The sequence below is a fragment of the Pelophylax lessonae genome (assembly GCF_965119305.1).
Source record: "Pelophylax lessonae genome assembly, chromosome: 5".
NCBI lineage: Eukaryota > Metazoa > Chordata > Amphibia > Anura > Ranidae > Pelophylax > Pelophylax lessonae.
In genome coordinates this window covers 248,418,241-248,441,514 of record NC_138772.1, presented here as the reverse complement: position 1 = coordinate 248,441,514, position 23,274 = coordinate 248,418,241, and the positions used below count along the sequence as shown (strand labels likewise).

Below are 23,274 nucleotides of genomic sequence, written 5' to 3'. Positions count from 1 at the left end.
TGGGTAAGCAGTCTTCCTTTGGGACTCACAGAACCCGAAAAGCGGCACAGGTGTTTCCTTGTCCCGCTGAGTTTCACGAAACGGTGAATGAACAATGGTGTAATTTAAAGTGCCCTTTTGTGGTACCAAAACGGTTTCAGTTCCGATACCCTTTCACGTCTCCTACAGATTTGCTATGGACCGTGTCCCCTAAAGTGGATCACACGGTGTCCAGGTTAAACAAGGCCACTCTCATGCCCTCTGAGGATTCTCCGGTGTTCAGGGAGCCTACGGATAGCCGGGTGGAATCTCTTACTCGCCACGCGTATATGGTGGCGGGTTCCTTACTGAAGCCCATCTTTGCCTCTGTTATGGTCTCTCAGGCTGTGGCTAATTGAGTCCAGGTGCTCAAACGCACTCTGGAAGCGGATTCCGCCCCTCCAGCTACTGTGGAAATGGTGGAGCAGATGCGTCTGACGGTTTTGTACCTGTGTGATGCGGCCTAGGATGAGGCTCCTCTAGCAGCACGGCTGTCTGGTGTCACGGTGCTGCTCCGTCGTTTGATGTGGCTGAAGAGCTGGTCGGCTGACCAGTCTTCCAGGAAGACGGTATCTGACATCCCTTATGCGGGGAATCGTCTTTTTGGGGAATCCCTGGATAAGTTGGTTAAAGGGGTCACTGGGGCTAGGAGCACTCTGCTGCCCCAGCAGCCCAAGGGTAATTTTTTCCGGGGTAAGCAGGGGCCTTCCTTTAAACCAAATCAGGGGTCCTTTCGTGCCTTTAAGACACAGGACAAGGGGAAACCCTTTAAAGGCCAGGGTGGTCAGAGGAAGCCCTGGGCGGGCAAGCAAAAATCCAATTATGCCGGCCCGGCGGGTCCTTCTGCCTCAACCGGAAGGGATGCCCTCACCCGTTACAGGGATGGGGGGACGTCTGCACAGTTTCCTAGAACCTTGGCTGCTCCGGGTTCCGGACAGGTGGGTTCAGGAAATAATTTGATCGGGATACAAGATTGAATTCCTTTTGCAGCCAGCGGACAGATTCTTTCCCTCAAATCTTCATTTGACCCCAGATCGGTTGCACGATCTTCGTCAGGGCGGTTCAGGATCTCCTCGCCCAAGGTGCCTCATCGGGACAGGTTTCGGGGGTTTTACTCTAATCTGTTTACTGTGCCCAGGAAGGAGGGCAAGGTACGTCCAATTCTGGACTTGAAAGCTCTGAACCTCTTTGTGCGGGTTCAGAAGTTCCGCATGGAATCCCTCCATTCGTGGTGGCCTCTTTAAGTCCGGGAGATTTCCTGGCTTCCATCGACCTCAAGGATGCGTATTTACACATCCCCATATTCGAGGGTCATCAGAGGTTCCTCCGATTCGCAATCGCGGAGGATCACTATCAGTTTGTGGCGTTACCTTTCGGTCTCGCTTCGGCTCCAAGGGTGTTTACCCAGGTGCTGGCTCCTGTTTTGGCCCTGTTGCGGGCGCAGGGGATTGCGATCTTGGGATATCTGGACGATCTCCTGTTAAGATCAAGCGCCAGTCCGAGCCTATTGCGCGATCTGTCAACTACCGTTCAGACGCTCCAGGAGTTCGGGTGGACCATCAACGTTCAGAAGTCGACCTTGTCCCATTCTGTTTGTCTCCCTTACCTGGGAATGGTCCTGGACTCTGCCAAAGCAAAGGTTTTTCTACCCCGGCTCTGACTGGAGGCAAGTCCTTCCGCCCGTCATTGTGGACGGTGGTCACCACGGATGCCAGCCTGTCGGGCTGGGGTGGCGTTCTGGGCATTCTGTCTGCCCAGGGCACTTGGTCAGAGGAGGAATCCTCCCTGCCGATCAACGTATTGGAACTGCGAGCGATTTGACTGTGCTTGCTCCGTTGGTCGGATCAACTTCGGGGCCGCCCTGTGCGGGTGCAGACGGACAACGCCACTGCAGTGGCTTACATCAATCACCAAGGGGGCACCAGGAGTGCCCGGGCGGCCCGGGAAGTGACCAACATTCTGTCTTGGGCCGAGACGCACGTCCCGGCGATTTCGGCAGTTCATGTTTCTGGTGTGGAGAATTGGCAGGCCGACTATCTGAGCCGTCAGACCCTGAAGCAGGGAGAATGGTCCCTACACCCGGAGGTGTTTCAGATGCTGTGTGTGCGAGATGGGGAACCCCAGATGTGGATCTGTTCGCATCTCGGCTAAACAAGGTGGGAAAGTTTGTGGCAAGAACGGGTGATCCTCTGGCAGACGCCTCGGATGCGCTGGTGGTGCCTTGGCATCAGTATCGCCTGATTTATGCCTTTCCCCTGATCCAGTTGTTGTCCAGGTTCCTTCGCAGGTTGGTCTCGGAACCGAAGTTGGTGATTCTGGTGGCCCCGGACTGGCCGTGACGGTCTTGGTACGCGTACATCATAGAACTGTTCGTCGAGCCTCCATGGCGGCTCCCGTTACGTGATGATCTGCTGTCTCAGGGGCCGATCTTCCATCCTGCTTTTCAGTCGCTGGCTTTAACGGCATAACTGTTGAAAGGTATATATCATAGATAAAAGAGGCGCTGGTAATCTTTTTTTAGGATGTCACGTATTATAAATATTGGATAAAAAAATTATCAAATTATTAAATGTACTAAAATATACGTGATTATAAAGTGCAAAAGATGTGATTAATACTTAAAAAAATGTGCTTCAAGTATTGAAACTAGAGATATTAATCTACTATTGGTGCAATAAACAAAGTAAGTGCATACCAGTGCAAATTCAATTAAAAGTGCAAGTGCTTAGTAAATCAATCCACAAAATTGTGGGCAGATAAATACACCAATAAAATGAATAAAAAATAATATGAAAAAATCACATAGAAAAAAATATAATAATTGTGCTCCAAATTAGTATCTCTAAAATCCAGGCGATTTCATGCAATCAAATTGTGCTTAGTGAATCCTTGGTTTTTTTCCCCTTCACAGTGCTCCAAGTGCTAGGGTGTGACAAACGTGGCCTCTTACCAGCTAGCAGCAGGTCACAAAGACCTTCAACGCCTGTGATCCCTTAAACTGGGTGGATCAAACCTCTCCTCGATTGTTTGGATCTCTTGCTCCTATATTGCTCGAGTTGGACCATATAGTCCTCCTATATACATAAAGATATAGAAGAGAGTAGCCTCCAATAGAGAAATATTGTTTTATTTTTTTTAAAAACATACACTAAAGGGTGACAATTAGCCTCTTACTATTTGTTGTGCCCTCCTGGCACTGGGCAATTCGGCAGTACAAATTCGTATTGGGTCTTAGGAAGATATTCTCCGGGGATCTGCAGCACCCTGTATCTCCTTTCCCCTCCTTTGTATTGCGGCGGTCAGTAAGCGTCCCAGCCTCTGCTACGAATGCCTGTGTGTTACTTCCGGGTTAGCAATGACCACCCTAAACAAGGTGGGAAAGTTTGTGGCAAGAACGGGTGATCCTCTGGCAGACGCCTCGGATGCGCTGGTGGTGCCTTGGCATCAGTATCGCCTGATTTATGCCTTTCCCCTGATCCAGTTGTTGTCCAGGTTCCTTCGCAGGTTGGTCTCGGAACCGAAGTTGGTGATTCTGGTGGCCCCGGACTGGCCGCGACGGTCTTGGTACGCGTACATCATACAACTGTTCGTCGAGCCTCCATGGCGGCTCCCATTACGGGATGATCTGCTGTCTCAGGGGCCGATCTTCCATCCTGCTTTTCAGTCGCTGGCTTTAACGGCATAACTGTTGAAAGCCAGGTCCTGAGAGACAGGGGTCTCTCATCGGAGGTCATTCCTACCCTGCTCAAGGCTAGGAAGGCCTCGTCCGGTAAGATCTACAGTATTACTGTACCTGGAAGGCCTATTTTGCCTGGTGTGAATCCAGGAGCTTCCCTCCTCGATCCTTTTCGGTGGCAAGGGTGTTGGCCTTCCTGCAGACTGGTGTGGACCAGCGCCTTGCATTGACCATGATTAAGGGCCAGTTATCTGCACTGGCTATCCTTTTCCAGTGCCCCTTGGCTTCTAATTCTTTGATACGCACCTTTGTTCAAGGAGTGCGTCATTTGGCTCCTCCTCGGAGGGCGCCTTTACCTCCTTGGGACTTGAACTTGGTTCTGTCCATTTTGCAACGTCCTCCCTTTGAAAACATCATGGAAATTTCTTTGCCTCTGCTGTCACGAAAGGTTGCCTTTCTGGTGGCGATCACTTCTGCCCGCAGAGTGTCGGAGTTGGCGGCCCTGTCTTGCCACTCCCCTTACCTGGTGGTTCATAGGGATAAGGTGGTCTTGCGACCTAATCAATCTTTCCTTCCTAAGGTGGTTTCTGATTTTCACCTTAACGAGGATATTGTCTTGCCTTCGCTGTGTGCGAATCCTATGCATCCTAAGAAGTTTGCCTTGCATTCCTTGGATGTAGTTTGGGCGATCAGAGTTTACCTGTCGTCCACTGAATCCTTTAGGAAGTCGGATTCTCTTTTTGTCCTTCCTGAGGGACCTCGGAAGGGTACGGCTGCGTCTGCGGCAACCATTTCAAGATGGATCAGACAGACGATTGTACAGGCCTATTCGCCTAAGGAACGGGTTCCGCCCTTCCCTGTCAGGGCGCACTCTACCAGAGCCGTGAGTGCGTCTTGGGCCTTCCGACATCAGGCTTCGGTGGCCCAGGTGTGCAAGGCTGCGACTTGGTTGTCCGTGCACACCTTCTCCAAATTTTACAAACTTGATGTTCTGGCATCAGTAGATGCCTCCTTTGGCCGCAAAGTTCTGTGTGCGGCAGTACCTTGAGGGGGCCCTGGCTTTGCTGGCCCCTGACTGTTGGGGTTGTTTTCCCCTTGTTTATTTGCTTTCCTGGGTTGTTGCTCCAGTTGAGCTTTTTTGTTACCCAGAGGGTTTACCTTTCTGTTCAGATAAGGTTCCTTTCTCTGACCTGGGTGCTGCGTTGCCTTTGTGACGGTTGCGCTTCCCTCCCCTCATGTCTACACTGCTTTGGGACATCCTATTGGTGAAGACTGTATGAGTGGGCGGCGACTGTCAGAGGACATAAGAGAAAACGGAATTTCTCTTACGTCCTCCGACAGTCGCCGCCTCTTCATATTCGTCAAATATGGGGTATTAGACTTTGCTCCGAAGGAGTAGCTAGGCAACAGAATATGTTAACAATAAAGCTTTAACATATCCCACCCTCAAGGGGTGGTCCCCTCAGTCAATACCCTCCTACTTCCTGCAACCATATCTCAGTTTTAATGTCTAGCTTGTCAGGAGTGGCTGGCTCTCTCTGTGCTGGGACTTTTTGTCCCAGACTCTTTCTTCTTTTTGATATTTTGTTTGAGTTTTCTCTCTACCTTTACTTAGCTGTTATTTTTGTCAGCATTAGTTAGTTCTTCGGACGAAGAGGATCATGCGGACTGGGTCTCGGGCTGATCCCCCTGGTCGCAGGTCGTGGGTCAGTGGCTTCCCAGTCTGCCATCGAGCGTTCAGCCAGGTAACGCTCCTGGCACAGTGAACGACCCATCCCTGTTCGGTGCAGGGATGATTGGTGAGGTGGCTACCTCACCGGACGCTGTGCGGTTTCTGAACCGCCATTGTGTGCGTCTTGAATTGCGACTCTCCCTGCCTCATGTGCAGCGGCTTGTTCGCCTGTGCGGGTTCCCCACGCCATGTGAGGTAAGTGTATCTATGTGGGGACCTGTCTGTCTGGGGGGGGTCTCAGTCTGGGACTGTGTAACCTGCCTTTAATCACACTGCTTGTCTCCCTATCTCTCGGCTGCATGCTGTGGGCTGCAAGGGGGGGGGGGAGCTGTATGACACTGAGTATGTCAGGCTGGGCAGTGTGAGGAGCTGTGTGCTGTGGGGCATGTTTTTAATGGCATGTTGGGGCATATACAGCGATCGCTGCGGCGATCTAACATGTATCCATATAATGGGATAATATTGTGTGTGATTTTATGCACTGTGGAGCGGCGATTTCGGCGCCAAACGACGCCATTTTACCGGCGCCCGCTCCGGCCGCATGGTTTACATGCACGGCGGCCATTTTCTTGTAGCCTCCATAGGCTTACATAGAGCGCCCTGGCAGCATCACTTCCTCTCTCCTGGAAGCACCGATCGAGGCAGCAGCAGCAGCGGAGTCTCCTCAGGTTTTATCCTTCTATTCCTGTGTTCCATTGCCTGTGTTCAGTCTGTATATTCCCTGTGGGGGTCTCATTGTGCCTGAGTGTGGTGCGGTGGGCTGCGCTTGCTGTAAGGGGGCAGTTAACCCTTGGTTGTGTGGCATACAGGGGCAATGGATTCTCAGGAGGGCAAGTTTCCCACAGTATTGGTGGAAAGCCAGGGGACCGCTGTTTCCCCCCCAGGGGGGGATTTAGCCACTATTGTGGCTGGCCTTGCTGCACAGGTGCAAATGCTGGTGGCTGCTCAATCTACTAAACGGCCCAGAGTTGCTCTGTCCTCTGATTCTGAGGGTGAAGGTGATGGGGCTGTTCTGGCGGGGACCCCCCTATCGGGGTCCCGCTCCTCTCTTGATCTAGTGGGGTCTGAGGTAGAGGCTGAAGTTGAGGGGGTTGATAATTCTCCCCCTGGCTCGCCTGAAGAGCTTGCAATCATGGATGAGTTGATTGCTTCCATTAAGCAGACGCTACGTTTGCAGGACGAGGTGTGTCCCCCAGCTGCCTTGGCGGCTTATGGGACGCAGAGAAAACGCAGGACGCCGCAGGTTTTTCCCTGCAATGCTGATTTTCAGCGCGCTGTTAAGGACCAATGGCGCGATTTGCGCAAGCCTTTTGCGGTACCAAGTAAATTTAAGCTGCGTTATCCTTTCTCGCCTGCCACTGATGAACGGTGGTGTGTGCCTCCGCCAGTGGATCATGCTATTGCGGTTTTGAACAAAGCCACTGCGATCCCTGCAGAGGGATCCCCTGTTTTCCGTGATGCCACGGATAGGAGACTGGAGTCTCTTGCCCGTCATACTTATTCTGTTACGGGTTCTATGCTTAAGGCTCTGTTTGCTTCTCTCATGGCGGCCCAGGCGATCGCAAGTTGGACGCAGATGCTTAGGCGCGTCCTAGTGGCCGATTCGGCCTCGGCGGCGACCCTGGATATGGTGGATCAGATCCACCAGGGTGTCATGTATCTGTGTGATGCGGACCTGGACCTGATTCCGTTGGCCGCGCGTGTGCACAGCGTGGCGGTGTTGTCTCGCCGCCTGGTTTGGTTGAAATGTTGGTCGGTGGACCAATCTTCACGTAAAACCTTAGCCAATCTGCCTTATGATGGGTCTCGCCTTTTTGGGGAGTCCCTGGATGTGTTGATTAAGGGGATTACCGGGGGTAAGAGCACTCTCTTGCCCCATTTCCCCAAGGCTAAGGGGGCTTCTGGGAAGAAGCATGCTCATTTTCGGCCCCCTCAGGGGTCCTTTCGTGCCTTTCGGCTGCACTACAAGGGCAAACCGTTCAAGGGCCAAGGCTCTCAGAAGAAGCCCTGGTCTGGGAAACAGAAGTCCGGTCAATCCGGACCTGCGGCCCATAACAGTTCGGCCTGAAGGGGCGCCCTCACCCAGTTTTGGGGTGGGGGGACGCTTGCTCGGTTTTCTTCAGCCCTGGTTGGCCCGTGTGAGGGACAGATGGGTTCTGGAAATCGTTCGATCTGGTTACAAGATCGAGTTTCTCTCTCGGCCGGAGAGCAGATTTTTTCCCTCAAATCTTCAACTGTCTCCAGAGCGCCTGCGGGATCTGCACCTGGCGGTGCGGGACCTGAGGGCTCAGGGAGTGGTGGTTCCGGTGCCTCATCGGGACAGATTTCGGGGGTTTTATTCCAATCTGTTCACCGTGCCCAGGAAGGAGGGCAAGGTTCGTCCGATTCTGGACTTGAAAGCTCTGAACCGCTCTGTGCGAGTTCGCAAGTTCCGCATGGAATCCCTGCGCTCGGTGGTGGCTGCCCCGGTTCCGGGGGAATTCATGGCCTCCATCGATTTGAAGGATGCGTACCTTCACATCCCCATATTCGAGGGTCATCAGAAGTACCTTCGATTTGCCATTGCGGAGGATCACTACCAGTTTGTGGCGTTGCCCTTTGGGCTCGCCTCGGCTCCGCGGGTCTTCACCAAGGTGCTTGCACCGGTTCTGGCATTATTGAGAGCCCAGGGCATTTCTGTCCTGGGGTATCTGGACGACATTCTGGTTCGGTCTGCGACCAGACAGGGTCTGGAGAAGGACCTGTCTGTCACAATGCAAACTCTGCAGGAGTTCGGTTCGACGATAAATGTTCCAAAGTCGACACTGAGTCCGTCGGTTCGTCTCCCCTATCTGGGAATGATACTGGACTCGGTGCAGGCGAAGGTCTTCCTGCCGGAAGACAAACTCAGGACTCTTCAGGAGGAAGTCAGGTCCCTCAGGGACGTTCCACACTCGTCTCTGCGGACGGGTATGAGATGTCTGGGATTAATGGTCTCGGCCTTCGAGGCGATTCCTTTCGCGCAGTTTCACACGCGGGGTCTCCAAGTGGAGATCCTGTCCAGGTGGGACGGGCGACCTCAATCTCTGGATCTTCAGATCTCGTTGAGTCATCGCACCAGGGAAAACCTTCTGTGGTGGCTCCAGTCCCCGTTGGTGTCCGGGGGCAAGTCGTTTCGTCCGATCTCGTGGACGATAATCACCACGGATGCCAGCCTGTCGGGCTGGGGTGGTGTTCTGGGCGTTCTGTCCACCCAGGGGACCTGGTCGGAGGGGGAGTCTTCCCTTCCGATCAACATTCTGGAATTGCGTGCGATAAGGCTCTGTCTTCATCGCTGGACGGACCGGCTGCAGGGCTGCCCGGTTCGGGTGCAGACGGACAATGCCACGGCGGTGGCCTACATCAACCACCAAGGGGGCACCAGGAGTGCCCGAGCGGCTCGAGAAGTGGCCGACATTCTGTCTTGGGCCGAGGCTCATGTCCCGGCGATAACGGCGGTTCACATTCCGGGAGTGGAGAACTGGCAGGCGGACTATCTGAGTCGCCAGACCCTGGATCAGGGGGAATGGTCTCTCCACCCGGCTGTCTTCCAGATGTTGTGCGCGAAGTGGGGTCTTCCAGATGTGGACCTGTTCGCGTCTCGCCTCAACTACAAGGTGAAGAGGTTCGTGGCAAGGACGCGCGACCCTCGGGCAGACGCGTCGGACGCGTTAGTGGCCCCGTGGCATCAGTACAGGCTGATGTACGCGTTTCCACCGATTCAGTTGCTGTCCAGGTTCCTTCGCAGGTTGCACTCGGAACGCAGCACGGTGATTCTTGTGGCACCGGACTGGCCTCGCCGGTCCTGGTACGCAGACCTCGTGAATCTGGCGGTCGACGCTCCTTGGCGTCTGCCTCTTCGAGACGATCTACTGTCTCAAGGACCGATTTACCATCCTGCTTTACAGTCGCTGGCTTTGACGGCCTGGCTGTTGAGACCGAGGTCCTGAAGGAGAAGGGTCTCTCTCCAGAGGTCGTTCATACTTTGATCAACGCGAGGAAGTCTTCCTCGGGGAAGGTTTATTACCGTACTTGGAAGGCCTATTTTGCCTGGTGTGAGTCCAGGGGGTTTTCACCCCGCACGTACTCGGTTTCCCGTGTGCTGTCTTTCCTTCAGACGGGTGTCGATCAGCGTTTGGCGCTGGCTACGATTAAGGGTCAGGTGTCGGCGCTGGCCGTTCTGTTTCAACGTCCCGTGGCTTCCAACTCCTTGGTTGGCACTTTTATTCAGGGTGTGCGGCATCTGGTTCCTCCTAGGAGGGATCCTTTGCCCCCTTGGGACTTGAATCTAGTTCTATCTGTGTTACAACGTGCTCCTTTTGAACAGATCAGGGAGATCTCGTTGTCTATGTTGTCCAAAAAGGTCGCCTTTTTGGTGGCGATCACTTCGGCTCGCAGAGTGTCGGAACTGGCGGCTTTGTCCTGCAAGTCTCCGTACCTGGTTGTTCATTTGGATAAGGTGGTCTTGCGACCTAATCCTTCTTTTCTACCGAAACGAGTTTCGGAATTCCATCTTAACGAGGATATTGTTTTGCCTTCGTTGTGCACGAAGCCTAAACATCCGAAGGAGGTGAGGTTGCACTCTCTGGATGTTGTTCGGGCGATAAGGGTTTACCTTAAATCGACTGAGTCTTTTCGTAAGACTGACTCCTTGTTTGTTCTTCCAGAGGGTCCTCGGAAGGGCATGGCGGCTTCCGCCTCTACCATTGCCAAATGGATCAGGCAGACCATTGAACAGGCCTATGCCTTGCAGGGGAAGGTTCCCCCTGTGCCTGTGAAGGCGCACTCTACTAGATCACTGAGTACGTCTTGGGCCTGCCGTCATGGGGCTTCTGTAGCCCAGGTGTGTAAGGCGGCGACTTGGTCGACCGTGCACACTTTCACAAAATTCTACAAAGTAGATGTTCAGGCATCGGCGGATGCTTCCTTTGGCCGCAAGGTTCTTAGTGCGGCTGTTCCATAGGGTCCCTTGTTGGGGACTCCTGGCTGTTGGGATAGTTTTTTTGTATCCCCTGGTTTTTTTGTCTTTTCCTGGGTTGTTGCTCCTGTTGAGCACTTATTTTTGCTGTTGCCCAGCTGGTTTCCTTCCTTTGGTAAGGTTCTTTTCTTTGATGTGGAGACTGCGTTGCCTTTCGGCGCGGATGCGTTTCCCACCCCTCATGTTTGCACTGCTTTGGGACGTCCCCATATGTGACGAATATGAAGAGGCGGCGACTGTCGGAGGACGTAAGAGAAAACTGAATTTTTGTAAAATCTTACCTGTAAAATTCCTTTCTCTGAGTCCTCCGACAGTCGCCGCCCCCGCCCCTCTTTTGGGGTTTGAATGTATACTCTACTGCTATTCCACTAAAACTGAGATATGGTTGCAGGAAGTAGGAGGGTATTGACTGAGGGGACCACCCCTTGAGGGTGGGATATGTTAAAGCTTTATTGTTAACATATTCTGTTGCCTAGCTACTCCTTCGGAGCAAAGTCTAATACCCCATATGTGACGAATATGAAGAGGCGGCGACTGTCGGAGGACTCAGAGAAAGGAATTTTACAGGTAAGATTTTACAAAAATTCCGTTTTTTGTAAAATCTTACCGTAAAATTCCTTTCTCTGAGTCCTCTGACAGTCGCCGCCCCCGCCCCTCTTTTGGGGTTTTATGGACTCTAACTGCTTGCTACCAAACTGAGTTGGGAAGGCTGATAGCAGGGGGGTATTGGACCAAAGGGACAGCCCCCTACAGGTGTGTCTATGTAAATTGCTTTGTTTTTAACAAGTCTTATGCCTAGCTTGCTCCTGGGGATAAGAGGTCAATACCCATTGGTGAAGACTGTATGAGTGGGCAGCGACTGTCAGAGGACTCAGAAAAAGGAATTTTACAGTAAGATTTTACAAAAATTCAGTTTTTTATGTAGATGATTTTTTATTAGCTAGCTTTTTCTCCGGATTTTTTTCCTGTGAGATCTTCAAGAAACTATGCCGGATATGGGCGACGGGCTGGATAATCTGGATCCAGTGGTCACCCCAGCAGGCCAGCGAGCGCATGCAGACCTTAGCTCCGCGCTGGGTCGGCTGCGACATAGTCCCACTGGACGGGGACTGGCCCCATGAGTTAAACGTCTCGCAAGGTTGCACACGACAGGGTTTAGGCCTATGTCGCAGCGTTCCTATTTCGCTGACAGCCCCCCCCCCAATTTCAGTGGAAAGGGATCCTGTTAGGAGATGGCGCCTGCCTTTGTTCCTGGTACGGTGAATAAATGTTTCCCCCTCTTCCCTGGCCGATTTTGGGGTGGACGCGGGCCCCTCCCTGGGATGGTCGGATCCTCACACTCCTGGGTTTCCCTCTGTCCTGTTGTGCAACCTCCCCACTCCCCTTCCCACGTGGGGGACTGTTTGGGCCTACCTAGGGCTGGGACCTCATGTGCAGGCCACGCAGGGGGCCGGGGGGTGCGCCGTCCGCGGCGCTCGGTTGATCGTGTGGGGGGGCCTCGGTCGGTCCTCCAGGGCTTCCTGCTGCAGGATGATGTAGGAGGGCTAGCAGTTGGTCTCCCTTTGGGCCTTATTGCTGCGCTGGCCGCGTGGGGCCAACATTTTCTTGTAGCCTCGTCTGCTATTATTATGGTGGCCATCTTGGTATACCCGTTTTCTGCCATTTTGCGGTGGATTCTCTGCTAGAGAAGCTGGGTGGGAGTGCCTGGAGGCGTTTTCTGGGGGGTGGAGCCCCTCCTTCCACCCTGGGCAGTTTCCTTTGCTCACTCACTTATAGGAGAACTTGCTTGTTACACGTGCAGCCCTGGGAATGCATATTGGGGACAGTGGTTCTGGGGTCTCTCTCTGTTGGGAGTCTTCAGGGCTTGCCTGACCTTCGAGGGGTGCTGTAGCGTGGTGGGACTGTTTTTTTTTTTTTTCAAAAAAAAATATTGTAATTTTTTTGCTAATTTTTCTGGCGGGTTCTTTTGTTTCAGTATGGACCCTGCAGACCATGTGTTCTCTGACCCCATCACAGAGGCCGCAGGGCCTTCTGGATCTCCACTGTCCATCAATGCATTTTCGGTGGTTCTGGAAGCATTCAGGTCCTGGGTGGAGGTGGCCTTGAGAGCGAGGTGTGCTGAAACGTTTCTCCACCTGCCCCTGCCTCATCTGATGTCTTGGATTCTGAGTCTGACCCGGCCTCCCTGCCGGGTCTGTTACCTCGCACCCTGTCTCCTCGGATAATGAGGATGACATTTCTACCTCCCCTTCTGCGCATGATACAGGAGCTGGTGGATGCACTGGTTGTCTCAGTGCGTGACACCCTGCAATTGGAGGAAGCAGCAGGGGCTGCGCCTGGGGCACAGGTTGCATCTGGCATTCACGTGCCATCCATAGCAGCTTAATTTGCTAGCATGCTCATGAAGGATGGGACCGCCTGCGACGTTCCCCTGGGGCGTCTAAGCGGCTGCTAGACATTGCCCTTTTGAGGAGTCTCTGTTAAAGTGGGCTGTACCGCCTAATGTGGACCTACCGCTCTCTGGGCTGCATGGGACTACCGTTGTTCTGGTGGAGGACTCCCTGTCCTTTAGGGACCTGGGGGATAGGATGGCCCGGGCTGTGGCCTGCAATCTGTTCTCCCTGGTGGGGTCTGCACTGGGAACAGTGTTTGAATGCCCTTGCCACACAGAATCTGTCTGATGGGCGGAGTTCCCACGCCGTGACTTGGTGAGGAGCAAGTCCCTCCTGGCCTGGGGGAGCTGTTGGACCAGCTGGTGCAGGGGCTGCAGTTTGTTTGCGATGCCGCGCTGGACACGGCTTCTTTATTGGGTCACCTATCAGTTTTTGGTGGTGGTTATCTAGCGTATACTTGGCTGAAATGTTGGTCTGCGGATCAAACTTCTACGAAGGCCTTAACGGATCTCCCTTTTCAGGCACTGCGCTGCCCTGGATGACATTATGTAAAGGTTTCACGGGAGGGGGGGGGTGCTTTTCTTCCACAGGCTGACAAGGGTAAGGGCCTCAGTCGCGGACAAACTAACAATTTCTTCATTCCCTCGGGGACAGTCGATGTGGCAAAGTCCTTCCTCGGGTGGTTTCAAACGCCCTAGTCTGGCGAACATGAGATTGTTTTTATCCAGACCTGCGGACAAGGCCTACTCGGCCTGAAGGTGCATCCTCACCCATATATGGGGTAGGGGGACGTCTTTGCCGGTTCTCGGACCTGCGGCTGGCCCAGATCCCAGGCAGCTGGGTTCAGGGGGTCATGCGGTCCAGTTGCAAGATCGAGTTTCGATCTGCTTTTTCCGGTAAGGTCTTCCCTTAGGGGGTGTACGGCTGTCCCCAGATCGCCTGCAGGTGCTCTATGGGTCAGTTCAGGCTCTGATTCAACAAGGCCCTTGATGGTTCCGTGCAGATCAAAAATTCAAGATGGTATCGGTTCGCACAGTGGTGGTTTCCCTACATCAGGGGGATTCCTGGCCTCCATAGGCATCAAAGATGCCTACCTTCACATCTGGTTATGTGCAGAACACCAACGGTTCTTGGTTTGTGGTGTTACCTTACCCCTTGGTCTTGCTCCTGCTCCTCGGGTCTACACAACAGTGTTGGCTCCAATCCTGGCGCTGTTGCGGCAGCGGGGTGTATCGGTCCTGGGTTCCTGGCCAATCTGCTTCTCCATGTGGAGTCCCCTACGGTGCTGAAGACGAATTTGGAAGTTTCCATGTGAACTCTGGAGGAGTTTGGGTGGGTTCTGAACCTTCAGAAGTCATCCCTGGTCCCTTCCATGAGACTGGTCTATCTGGGCCTGACTTTGGACTCATCCTGAGTCAGGGTGCTTCTCCCTCCAGGGAAATAACTCTTGGAACTTCAGATTGCGGTCAACTGTTACTGTCCAGCACAGAGTCGTCCCTTCGGACCTGCATGCAAGTGATGGGAATGATGGTGTCTTCTTTCGAGCTGGTCCCTTTCGCTCAAGGATTCCCCAGAAGGCACTCCTTCTCAAATGGGACTGGAATCCAAGGTTACCAATCAATGTCCTGGAGCTGAGAGCGATCCGCCTTTGCCTGGTTCACTGGACCAGGCACCTGCAAGGGTGTCCTTGCGGTCTTGGAAGTGACACGCATTCTTCGTTGGCCTGAGCGCCTTTTTTCAGCTCTCTCCGCTGTTCCCTTCCAGTGTGTAATATTGGCAGGTGGATTGCCTCAGTCGACAGGCCTTGGATGCAGGGGAATGGTCCCTTCATCCGGAGGTGCTACAGCAGTTGTGCTTTCGTTGGGGCACTCCAGCCATTTATTTGTTGGCGTCGCATCTACAGGATAGTGCAGAGGTTGTGGCCCGCTCCTGGAACCGTCTGGCAGGTGCACTGGTGGCCCCATGGGTTCTGTCGTAGGCGAGAACATATGCTAAGTTCAACATAAACGATGCTGAGAAGTTTAGCATGGTCACCTGCACAAGGATGACGCTGGCATGGTTGTGTGTGAGCAGTCACAGATGGACCAAGGTCAGTATCGGCTGCTGTTTGTCTTTCCTCCTCTCAAGTTGCTGCCAAGACTTCTTCGCAGGATCGAGGCGGAAGGGATTCCGGTCATTCTCGTGGCTCCGGACTGGCCTCGCCGAGCTTGGTACGCTGACCTGGTCAGGCTAGCCACAGGCGCTCCTTGGAGGCTTCCTCTCTTTATGGTCGCTGGCTTTATCAGCTTGGCTGTTGAAAGCCAGGTGCTGAAGGCTGGCTTCAGTGATTCCCACCCTGCTTAAAGCGTGGGAAGCGACTTATAGGATAATTTTTCATCGTACAAGAAAGTCGTATATTGCACTGTGCGAGTCTCTTTTGGCTCCCCCTCGCTCTTGGCTTTCCTTCAACGGGGAATTGATCAAAAGTTGGTCTTCAGTAATATCAAGGGTCAGGTTTTCGGCTTTGGCAATTTTCTTCCAAAGGCCCTTGGCAGCCCGTTCCCTGGTGCGTAACTTCTTCCAGGGGGTGCGTCACTTTGGTACTTCCGGTGTGACCTCCGTCTCCAACTGGGGACCTTGATTTGGTGCAGTTGGTTTTTCAAGAACCTCCCTTTGCAAGTATTGGGGGGTATCCCCTGCCTACCTTAGTACAGAAGGTGGCCTCCTTGTTTGTGGTCACTCTGCGTGCAGGGTGTCGGCACTGGCGACATTGTCCTGTCGTTATCCCTATATGTTGGTTCATGGAGAAAAGTGGTACTTCGTCCGGAGCTGTCCTTCCCTCTGAAGGTGGTTACTAGTGTTCACTTGAACAAGGACGTTTTATTACCGTCTTTGTGTCCTAAGCCCAAACATCCTGAGGAATGTAATAAAAAATGCCAATCAGCGCAAATCCTTACTGGACCCCTGCTATTATAAATAAAAATTATGTGTATAATATTTTGTAATGTGTTATAATTTGATATGTTTGGGAAAAAAGGAGAGGTTGGAAATGGCGCTACCTGCCACTCCATAGCGCTGGTCACCCCCCATTCATACCCATTATAATTTGATATGTCTTCCAAATGTGTGACAATACTATGTGTCTAAAGTGTCTATAAGTTAATTATACATAGAAAGTGCTACGTGCCATTGAATAAATAAATAATTATATGTACACAACCAAGTGCAAAAATCAGTGCAAAATTAGTACAACATATTATTTAACATATGAAATGCTGAAGAACATTGACCAGTTCCCTGGAAAAATGTACGTAAGGTGCCAAAAAACTATTTCTAATATAAAAAAAATATAAAAAAATTAAATAAAAATTATGAAACCAGCTTGCTGGAGAATATCTATAAAGTGCACTAGTGTATCAAAAACGGAGAAAAGGTGAGTAAAATTTAATATGCAATAAAATAAAATTAATTTCATGATTACATATCTCAAAAATCCATACACTTTGCAGATATCGATCCGTGACTAAATATACTATAATAAATATTTCAAAATGAGTCCACAATTCATCAAAGGAGATCTTGATAAGGAATAAGGTGCCCGTGCAGAATCGTGCAAAAAATCCACATATAATGAGTGCCTTCAGTGCATATTTGTGAGCATCCCACCATCCACGTGTCAAAGGTCTCACTAAATGGACTCACCAGAGGATAAGCTGGTATTATCAAGCAATCACGCTTATAGGGTTAAATATCCAACATGAGCATGTTATTCCGGGGGTAACCACCAATCGCCACAATTGCCAGAGAGATAGAGTCCTAGACCATATGTAGAGGAGGAAGAACGATATTAGGATAGAGTAATTCCTTAAACAAAATGCAATTACACTCACATATATAAGTGTCTGACCCGACACTAGGGGTGCTGAGCAATATTACAATCACACGGACACCGCTCCGGCTGCTGCAGTGAAAGCCGCGAGCTTGTGTGTGTTCAATGCGGTGTAGCCTTCGGCATCCAGAAGCCCCGCCCTACTAGTTTTGTCTATTGACGTCTTCCCAGGGCGGCAGAGAAAGACTTCAATAGACGAAACTAGTAGGGACTTCTATATAATAAATAATATACAAGATATACCTACAATATACATATAATATACCTACAAGATAGAAATGTTGAGAAACGATCTATAAGAAGTGATGGAATCTGAAAATCACTTTTAAAATACAAATCAACATAAAGGATTTTAAACCTCCAGTGGAGAAGGTGGCTCATTTATGGTGACCGTGCTAAAGATTTTGAGCTGATCTGGGGCTAACATCGTGGGGATATCAAGCTGTCCCTTGGGTCCATGTGAAGCCAGTGTAAGTCTCCTGCGGGGTTTACAGGCGCATTCTTTACCAGTTTCTGGTAAGCAGATTTTATACTGGTGGTGGATCAACACTGATGGTGGATTTCTTTCATCTTTAAATGCACCTTTATTAAGTTTGGTGGATTAACACTGGAGGTGGATTTTTTTACATCCTTAGTTTGGACCTACATCAGAGACTTTTTTGCACTTGTCAATTTTCATTCTGTTTGGTTATTTATTTGTCATTTGAGCACTTTCTTATCAATTATGTTCACACCTATATACTGTTGTTTATGCCAATGATTTATGACAGATCACTTATATTTTTAGCTCAGTAATTTGTTTTTTTATGATTGATTTTATACACATATTCACTTAGCTTGACTTGTTTTTAATAATGTTAAATAATATGTTGTACTAATTTTACACTGATTTTTGCACTTGGTTGTGTACATATTATTATTATTTTATTCAATGTCACGTAGCACTTTCTATGTGTACTTAACTTATAGACACTTTAGACACATAGTATTGTCACACATTTGGAAGAAATATCAAATTATAACACATTAAAAAATATTATACACATCATTTTCGTTTATAATAGCAGAGGTTCAGTAAGGATTTGCGCTGATTGCCATTTTTTATTGTATTTATATGCAGACCATCTGCAATTAATTAGCAGCATTCCCTAACCTCACTAATAATTGTTTTTTTCACCATTGGTGTCCTGGGCGCCTGATTATTTATTTTTTCTAATCCTGAGGAATGTACATTGCATACTGGATACAGTCCCGGCACTCAAGGTGTACTTGGCGACTTCTGAGTCTTTTTGTGAGTCAGGTTCGCTCTCTGTACTCACGGATGGCCCTGGAACAGGGATGCCTGCGTCTGGTGCGACTGTTTCCAGATGGATCGGACAGACGGTGGTGCAGGCTTATTCAATTAAGGGTCAGGTCTTACCTTTCCCTGTTTTGGCGCCTTCTACTCGAGCATCTAGTGCTTCCTGGGCTTTTTGCCATACAGGCGTCTGTGCTTCAGGTTGCAAGATGGCTACCTGGTCGTCTGTTCACACCTTTACCAAATTTTAGAAGGTGGATGTGCTGGCATCTGCAGATGCCTCTTTTAGCTGCAAAGTTTTGCTGGCTGCTGTCTGGAGGGCTTTCGGCCTTCCTTGAGGGTGTTTACTGTTTGTTTCAGGTGGGCCTCATTGTTTGTTCTGATGAGCCCTATGTAGCCTGGTTGGCTATGTTTAGCCTTGGGGACTTGTTCTTTTCTGCTGTTCCCTCCCCTCATTTTATGGCACTGCTTTGGGACGTCCCTACAGATATGGATCAGAGGACTGCGTCCGTCAATGAATGATGGAGAAAACTGGATTTTTGACTTACCGTAAAATCCTTATCTCTTAAGTTCATTGATGGACGCAGTACCCTCCCCTCTTTTTTGAGTTGAGTTGGTGTTACTTTTCTGACACTGCTTTGATACAAAACTGACATCCTATGCAGGAAGAGAGGGGGTGTACCCTCCAGGACTGCTCATAGGCGTCGCCAGAACTTTTTTTCTGCCTAGTGTCCTACTCCTGTAGGGGGCAGTATAACCCTACTGATATGGATCAGAGGACTGCGTCCGTCAATGAGCTTAAGAGAAAATAATTTTACGGTAAGTCAAAATCCAGTTTTTTGTGCAGAGATAGCATCCTTGCTGACAGACAAATTACAGTTCAGTTACATAAATCTCTGTGGACATTACTGGGGGTGCACAAAAGGAGTGTACCCCACCAATGCAATAAACAGAAATCAAGTGCAACTACCTGAATAACCTATAAATAGCTCATTCAATCAGCCTGCCCTGTATTCTCAATAGCACCAGATCCAACACACTGACACTATAGCTGATCCTAGCCACTCTCTTACTGTGAGGCAAAGGTCATCAATTCAATGACTACAGTTTTGACTGACAAAAAAAAAAAAAATGGTATTTCAGTTTTGTAAATTAGGGTTGAATTAGCTGTTTACCCTAATTCAAATCTCAACACAAATGATCACTTTTTAAACACAATTTGAGTAAGGCTTTTGCAATTTTTGCGGTGGGAAAAAGGGGAAAAACTGATGTTTTATGGCCTTATGAACGTGAGATTGGTTTACCGCAAACATGGAAAGGGGGTCTTATCTTGCACCCATACCTGCACTCAAACCATAAAACCTCGATAGCTGTGGGTGCATAGCTAATAAAGGAACCGTCAGAGACTACATTGTAAAGAATAGCCAGCACTCATGTGGTTTTTTTTAAGCTCCTATGGTGTTATGTTTTAGGGCAGACCTTACCTGGGTCTTTGTGCTTATCTAAGGAAAACCTTTTAAATTAGTTTTGGATGGCGTTTTCACCCCTGGATTTGCATTGATAACCATTGTTGTCATAGAAGAAAGTAATGGGAAACCCACAATTTTAGGGTTGCCCCCGAAAAAAGAAATGAGGGCAGATTTTCAAATGGGGCAAATGTTCTGGGAACAACTATCGGAGGGTGGGGGGGAGGTATTCCCCTCACTTTGGGAGATTCCTTATAACTTCCTGCTGTGTCTATGTGAAGGGGAACTTCTCCAATAGTACACGGACAGCAAATATAACCTAGCAGGGTTTATTTAATCCTTCTCTGCTCTATCCATAACAAACCAAACTATTGGCTATAGCTTTAAAACATCACATTAGATGATAGCTGTTTATTGCAGCTTACTCTAGGTTACCACTGGGGTGATGGATATTTCTTACATTTGTTTTGTTCAAAATCATTTCTGAGTGTTTATATACATAGATTTATACTGAGTCTTTAAAACTATAGACCCTGTTTATAAAATGGTTGTTACTGGGGGATGTTCACCGAACCTCTTGTTCACATAGGCAGAAATATCGTTAGGAAGCTAGAGCTGATCCTGATTGCAATTACGTTGGAGGATTGTGGTATCCCCTTCTACTGTGATTATCCCCTTAAGGGAACAGCAAGCTCTGACCCATTGGTAAAACAAGGGTCAGAAGCTGAGGTGAGCTGCCATCTAATTTAAGGTGAAGGGATGCACGGATATTGGATCCAAAGTTGAAGCACTGGCACTTTTCTAATAGCATCGGATTTGCAGTGTTTGCACAGATTTTTTGTACAAGTTTTTTGCACTTTATTGGGACTCTAATATGAAAAGGGCTTTTATTAATAATTCGATTTTCACTGTATTTGACATTTTTTTGCACATTCATTTTTATCATTGGTATTGATTTTGATATCTACTTTTGAATTTGTTCTTGTTGCCTCATTTGCACTGTATTGCAGCACTTTGTTCAGAGTTTTTGCTAGATACACAGATTATTAATTTATTTGAAATATAAGTGGTGCACCACGTTTTTGATATTACTAACATTATCATGCCACCACATATGTATACATACAGTATCTCACAAAAGTGAGTACACCCCTCACATTTTTGTAAATATTTTATTATATCTTTTCATGTGACAACACTGAAGAAATTACACTTTGCTACAATGTAAAGTAGTGAGTGTACAGCTTGCATAACAGTGAAAATTTGCTGTCCCCTCAAAATAACTCAACACACAGCCATTAATGTCTAAACCGCTGGCAACAAAAGTGAGTACACCCCTAACTAAAAATGTCAAAATTGGGCCAAGTGTGTCAATATTTTTTATGAGCACCATTATTTTCCAGCACTGCCCTAACCCTCTTGGGCATGGAGTTCACCAGAGCTTCAAAGGTTGCCACTACAGTCCTCTTCCACTCCTCCATGACGATATCACAGAGCTGATGGATGTTAGAGACCTTGTGCTCCTCCACCTTCCATTTGAGGATGCCCCACAGATGCTCAATAGGGTTTAGGTCTGGAGACATGCTAGGCCAGTCCATTTTTACGCTCAGCTTCTTTAGCAAAGCACTGGTCTTGGAGGTGGGTTTGGAATACTGCCCTGCAGCCCAGTCTCGGAAAGGAGGGAAATCATACTCTGCTTAAGCATGTCACAGTACATGTTGGCATTCATGGTTCCCTCAGTGAACTGTAGCTCCCCAGTGGCGGCAGCACTCATGCAGCCCCAGACCTTGACGCTCCCAGCACCATACTTGACTGTAGGCAAGACACACTTGTCTTTGTACTCCTCACCTGGTTGCCCCCACACAGGCTTGACACCATCTGAAACAAATAAGTTTATCTTAGTCTCATCAGACCACAGGACATGGTTCCAGTAATCCATGTCTTTAGTCTGCTTGTCTTCAGCACACTGTTTGCGGGCTTTCTTGTGCATCATCTTTAGAAGAGGCTTCCTTCTGGGACGACAGCCATGCAGACCACTTTGATGCAGCGTATGGTCTGAGCACTAACAGGCTGACCCCCCCACCCCTTCAACCTCTGCAGCAATGCTGGCAGCACTCATACATCTATTCCCCAAATACAATCACTGGATATGACACTGAACACATGCACTCAACTTCTTTGGTGGACCATGACGAGGCCTGTTCTGAGAGGAACCTGACCTGGTAAACCACTGTATGGCCTTGGCCACGGTGCTGCAGCTCAGCTTCAGGGTCTTGGCAATCTTCTTATAGCCTAGGCCATCTTTATGTAGAGCAACAATTATTTTTTTTTAGATCCTCAGAGTTCTTTGCCATGAGGTGCCATATTGAACTTCCAGTGACCGATATGAGAGAGCAAGAGCGATAACGCCAAATTTAACACACCTGCTCCCCATTCACACCTGAGACCTTGTAACACTAATGAGTCACATGACACTGTGAAGGGAAAATGGCTAATTGGGCCCAATTTGGACATTTTCACTTAGGGGTGTACCACTTCTGTTGCCAGCGGTTTGACATTAATGTCTGCGTGTTGTTATTTTGAGGGGACAGCAAATTTACACTGTTATACAAGCTGTACACTCACTACTTTACATTGTAGCAAAGTGAACTTTCTTCAGTGTTGTCACATGAAAAGATATAATAAAATATTTACAAAAAATGTGAGGGGCGTACTCACTTTTGTGAGATACTGTGTATATATATATATATATATATATATATATATATATATATATATATATACTTTTTTCAATGAGGGTGACTATGAATTACCTAGGTCACCCATTTCTTTAAATATATTGAATATTTGTTTTGGATCTTTACAGGACGGTACCTTGCTACATCAACAAACCCAAAAGTGCATTCAAGCTGAAAGAAACTCTCAAACAGGAAATCCTGAGCCTGTATTAAGGCCCTGTTTAAATATCGATCTACAGAAATGGTTTTTCCAAGAAAGAAGTTGAAAGTGTTTTGGACTGATGTAGCTTCAACGGAAAGGAGAATTTGGCAGCTATTTGATATCACTGGCACTTTTTGTCTTGGATTTATGTAATATGTGCTACATTAGAATCTTCACAATTTTTGAAAATCTCAGTAATTCTCTTTTGCACTGTGCCTTTTTAGAGTTACAGGTGGTGGAACACTTCACAGAATTTGAATGCAGTCATAGATGAAATTTTAGATGCATGGTCCAAAAAAAAAATAAAAATAAATTATAGATGCACCCATATTCATTAAAAAAAAAAATGTGCATCTATTATTTTTTTTGCATTGGAGCACCTGCAAAGCATTGCAAATGCAATCAGTTTTTGCGCACGAAAAGCCCTGGCTCCTGCACACTATTTCTGCAGCCACAGGTTTGTACCAAGTTATGGACCTCATGTTATGGGGCTGGAGGAAGTATTAATGGACTACAAGACTTCCCTCTGCTGTGGTGTTTTTTTTTTTTTTTTCCCAATCACAGATTTTTGTGAATGAATGGCGCTGTGCGAATTAAAAAGCATATGAGGGGATACTAATGGGAGAAGAATCCCTGGTAAGGGCGGCAGACTGTGACCATGTTTCATGTTACACCTTAAATATGGCTGTAACATGAATCATGGTAAGAAAGATGAGTTTCTATTTTAAGGGTGATGGTGTGTAGTGATAATAAGGCATTTATTTCTCATATAGCATATATGAAAATATTGCAACTTAAGGGAAATTGCTGTTTTATTGATTTCTGTTTAAAACCATGTTTTAACTTTTCCTTTTACCAGAATTGTAGATCTTGATTTCTGTAGGTGGA

At 48.7% G+C, this 23,274-nt stretch overlaps 1 protein-coding gene across 1 annotated transcript in view; it reads left to right on the top strand.

The window, feature by feature from the left end:
- GALNT12 (polypeptide N-acetylgalactosaminyltransferase 12) overlaps nt 1-22,689 on the top strand; it is a 585,857-nt gene extending 563,168 nt beyond the window's left edge. The window contains exon 10 of the mRNA XM_082258648.1: nt 22,313-22,689. Within this exon, the coding sequence (XP_082114774.1) occupies nt 22,313-22,450 (138 nt within the window). The 3' untranslated portion in view covers nt 22,451-22,689. The remainder of the gene's footprint in view (nt 1-22,312) is intronic.
- The last annotated feature ends 585 nt before the right edge of the window (nt 22,690-23,274 follow it).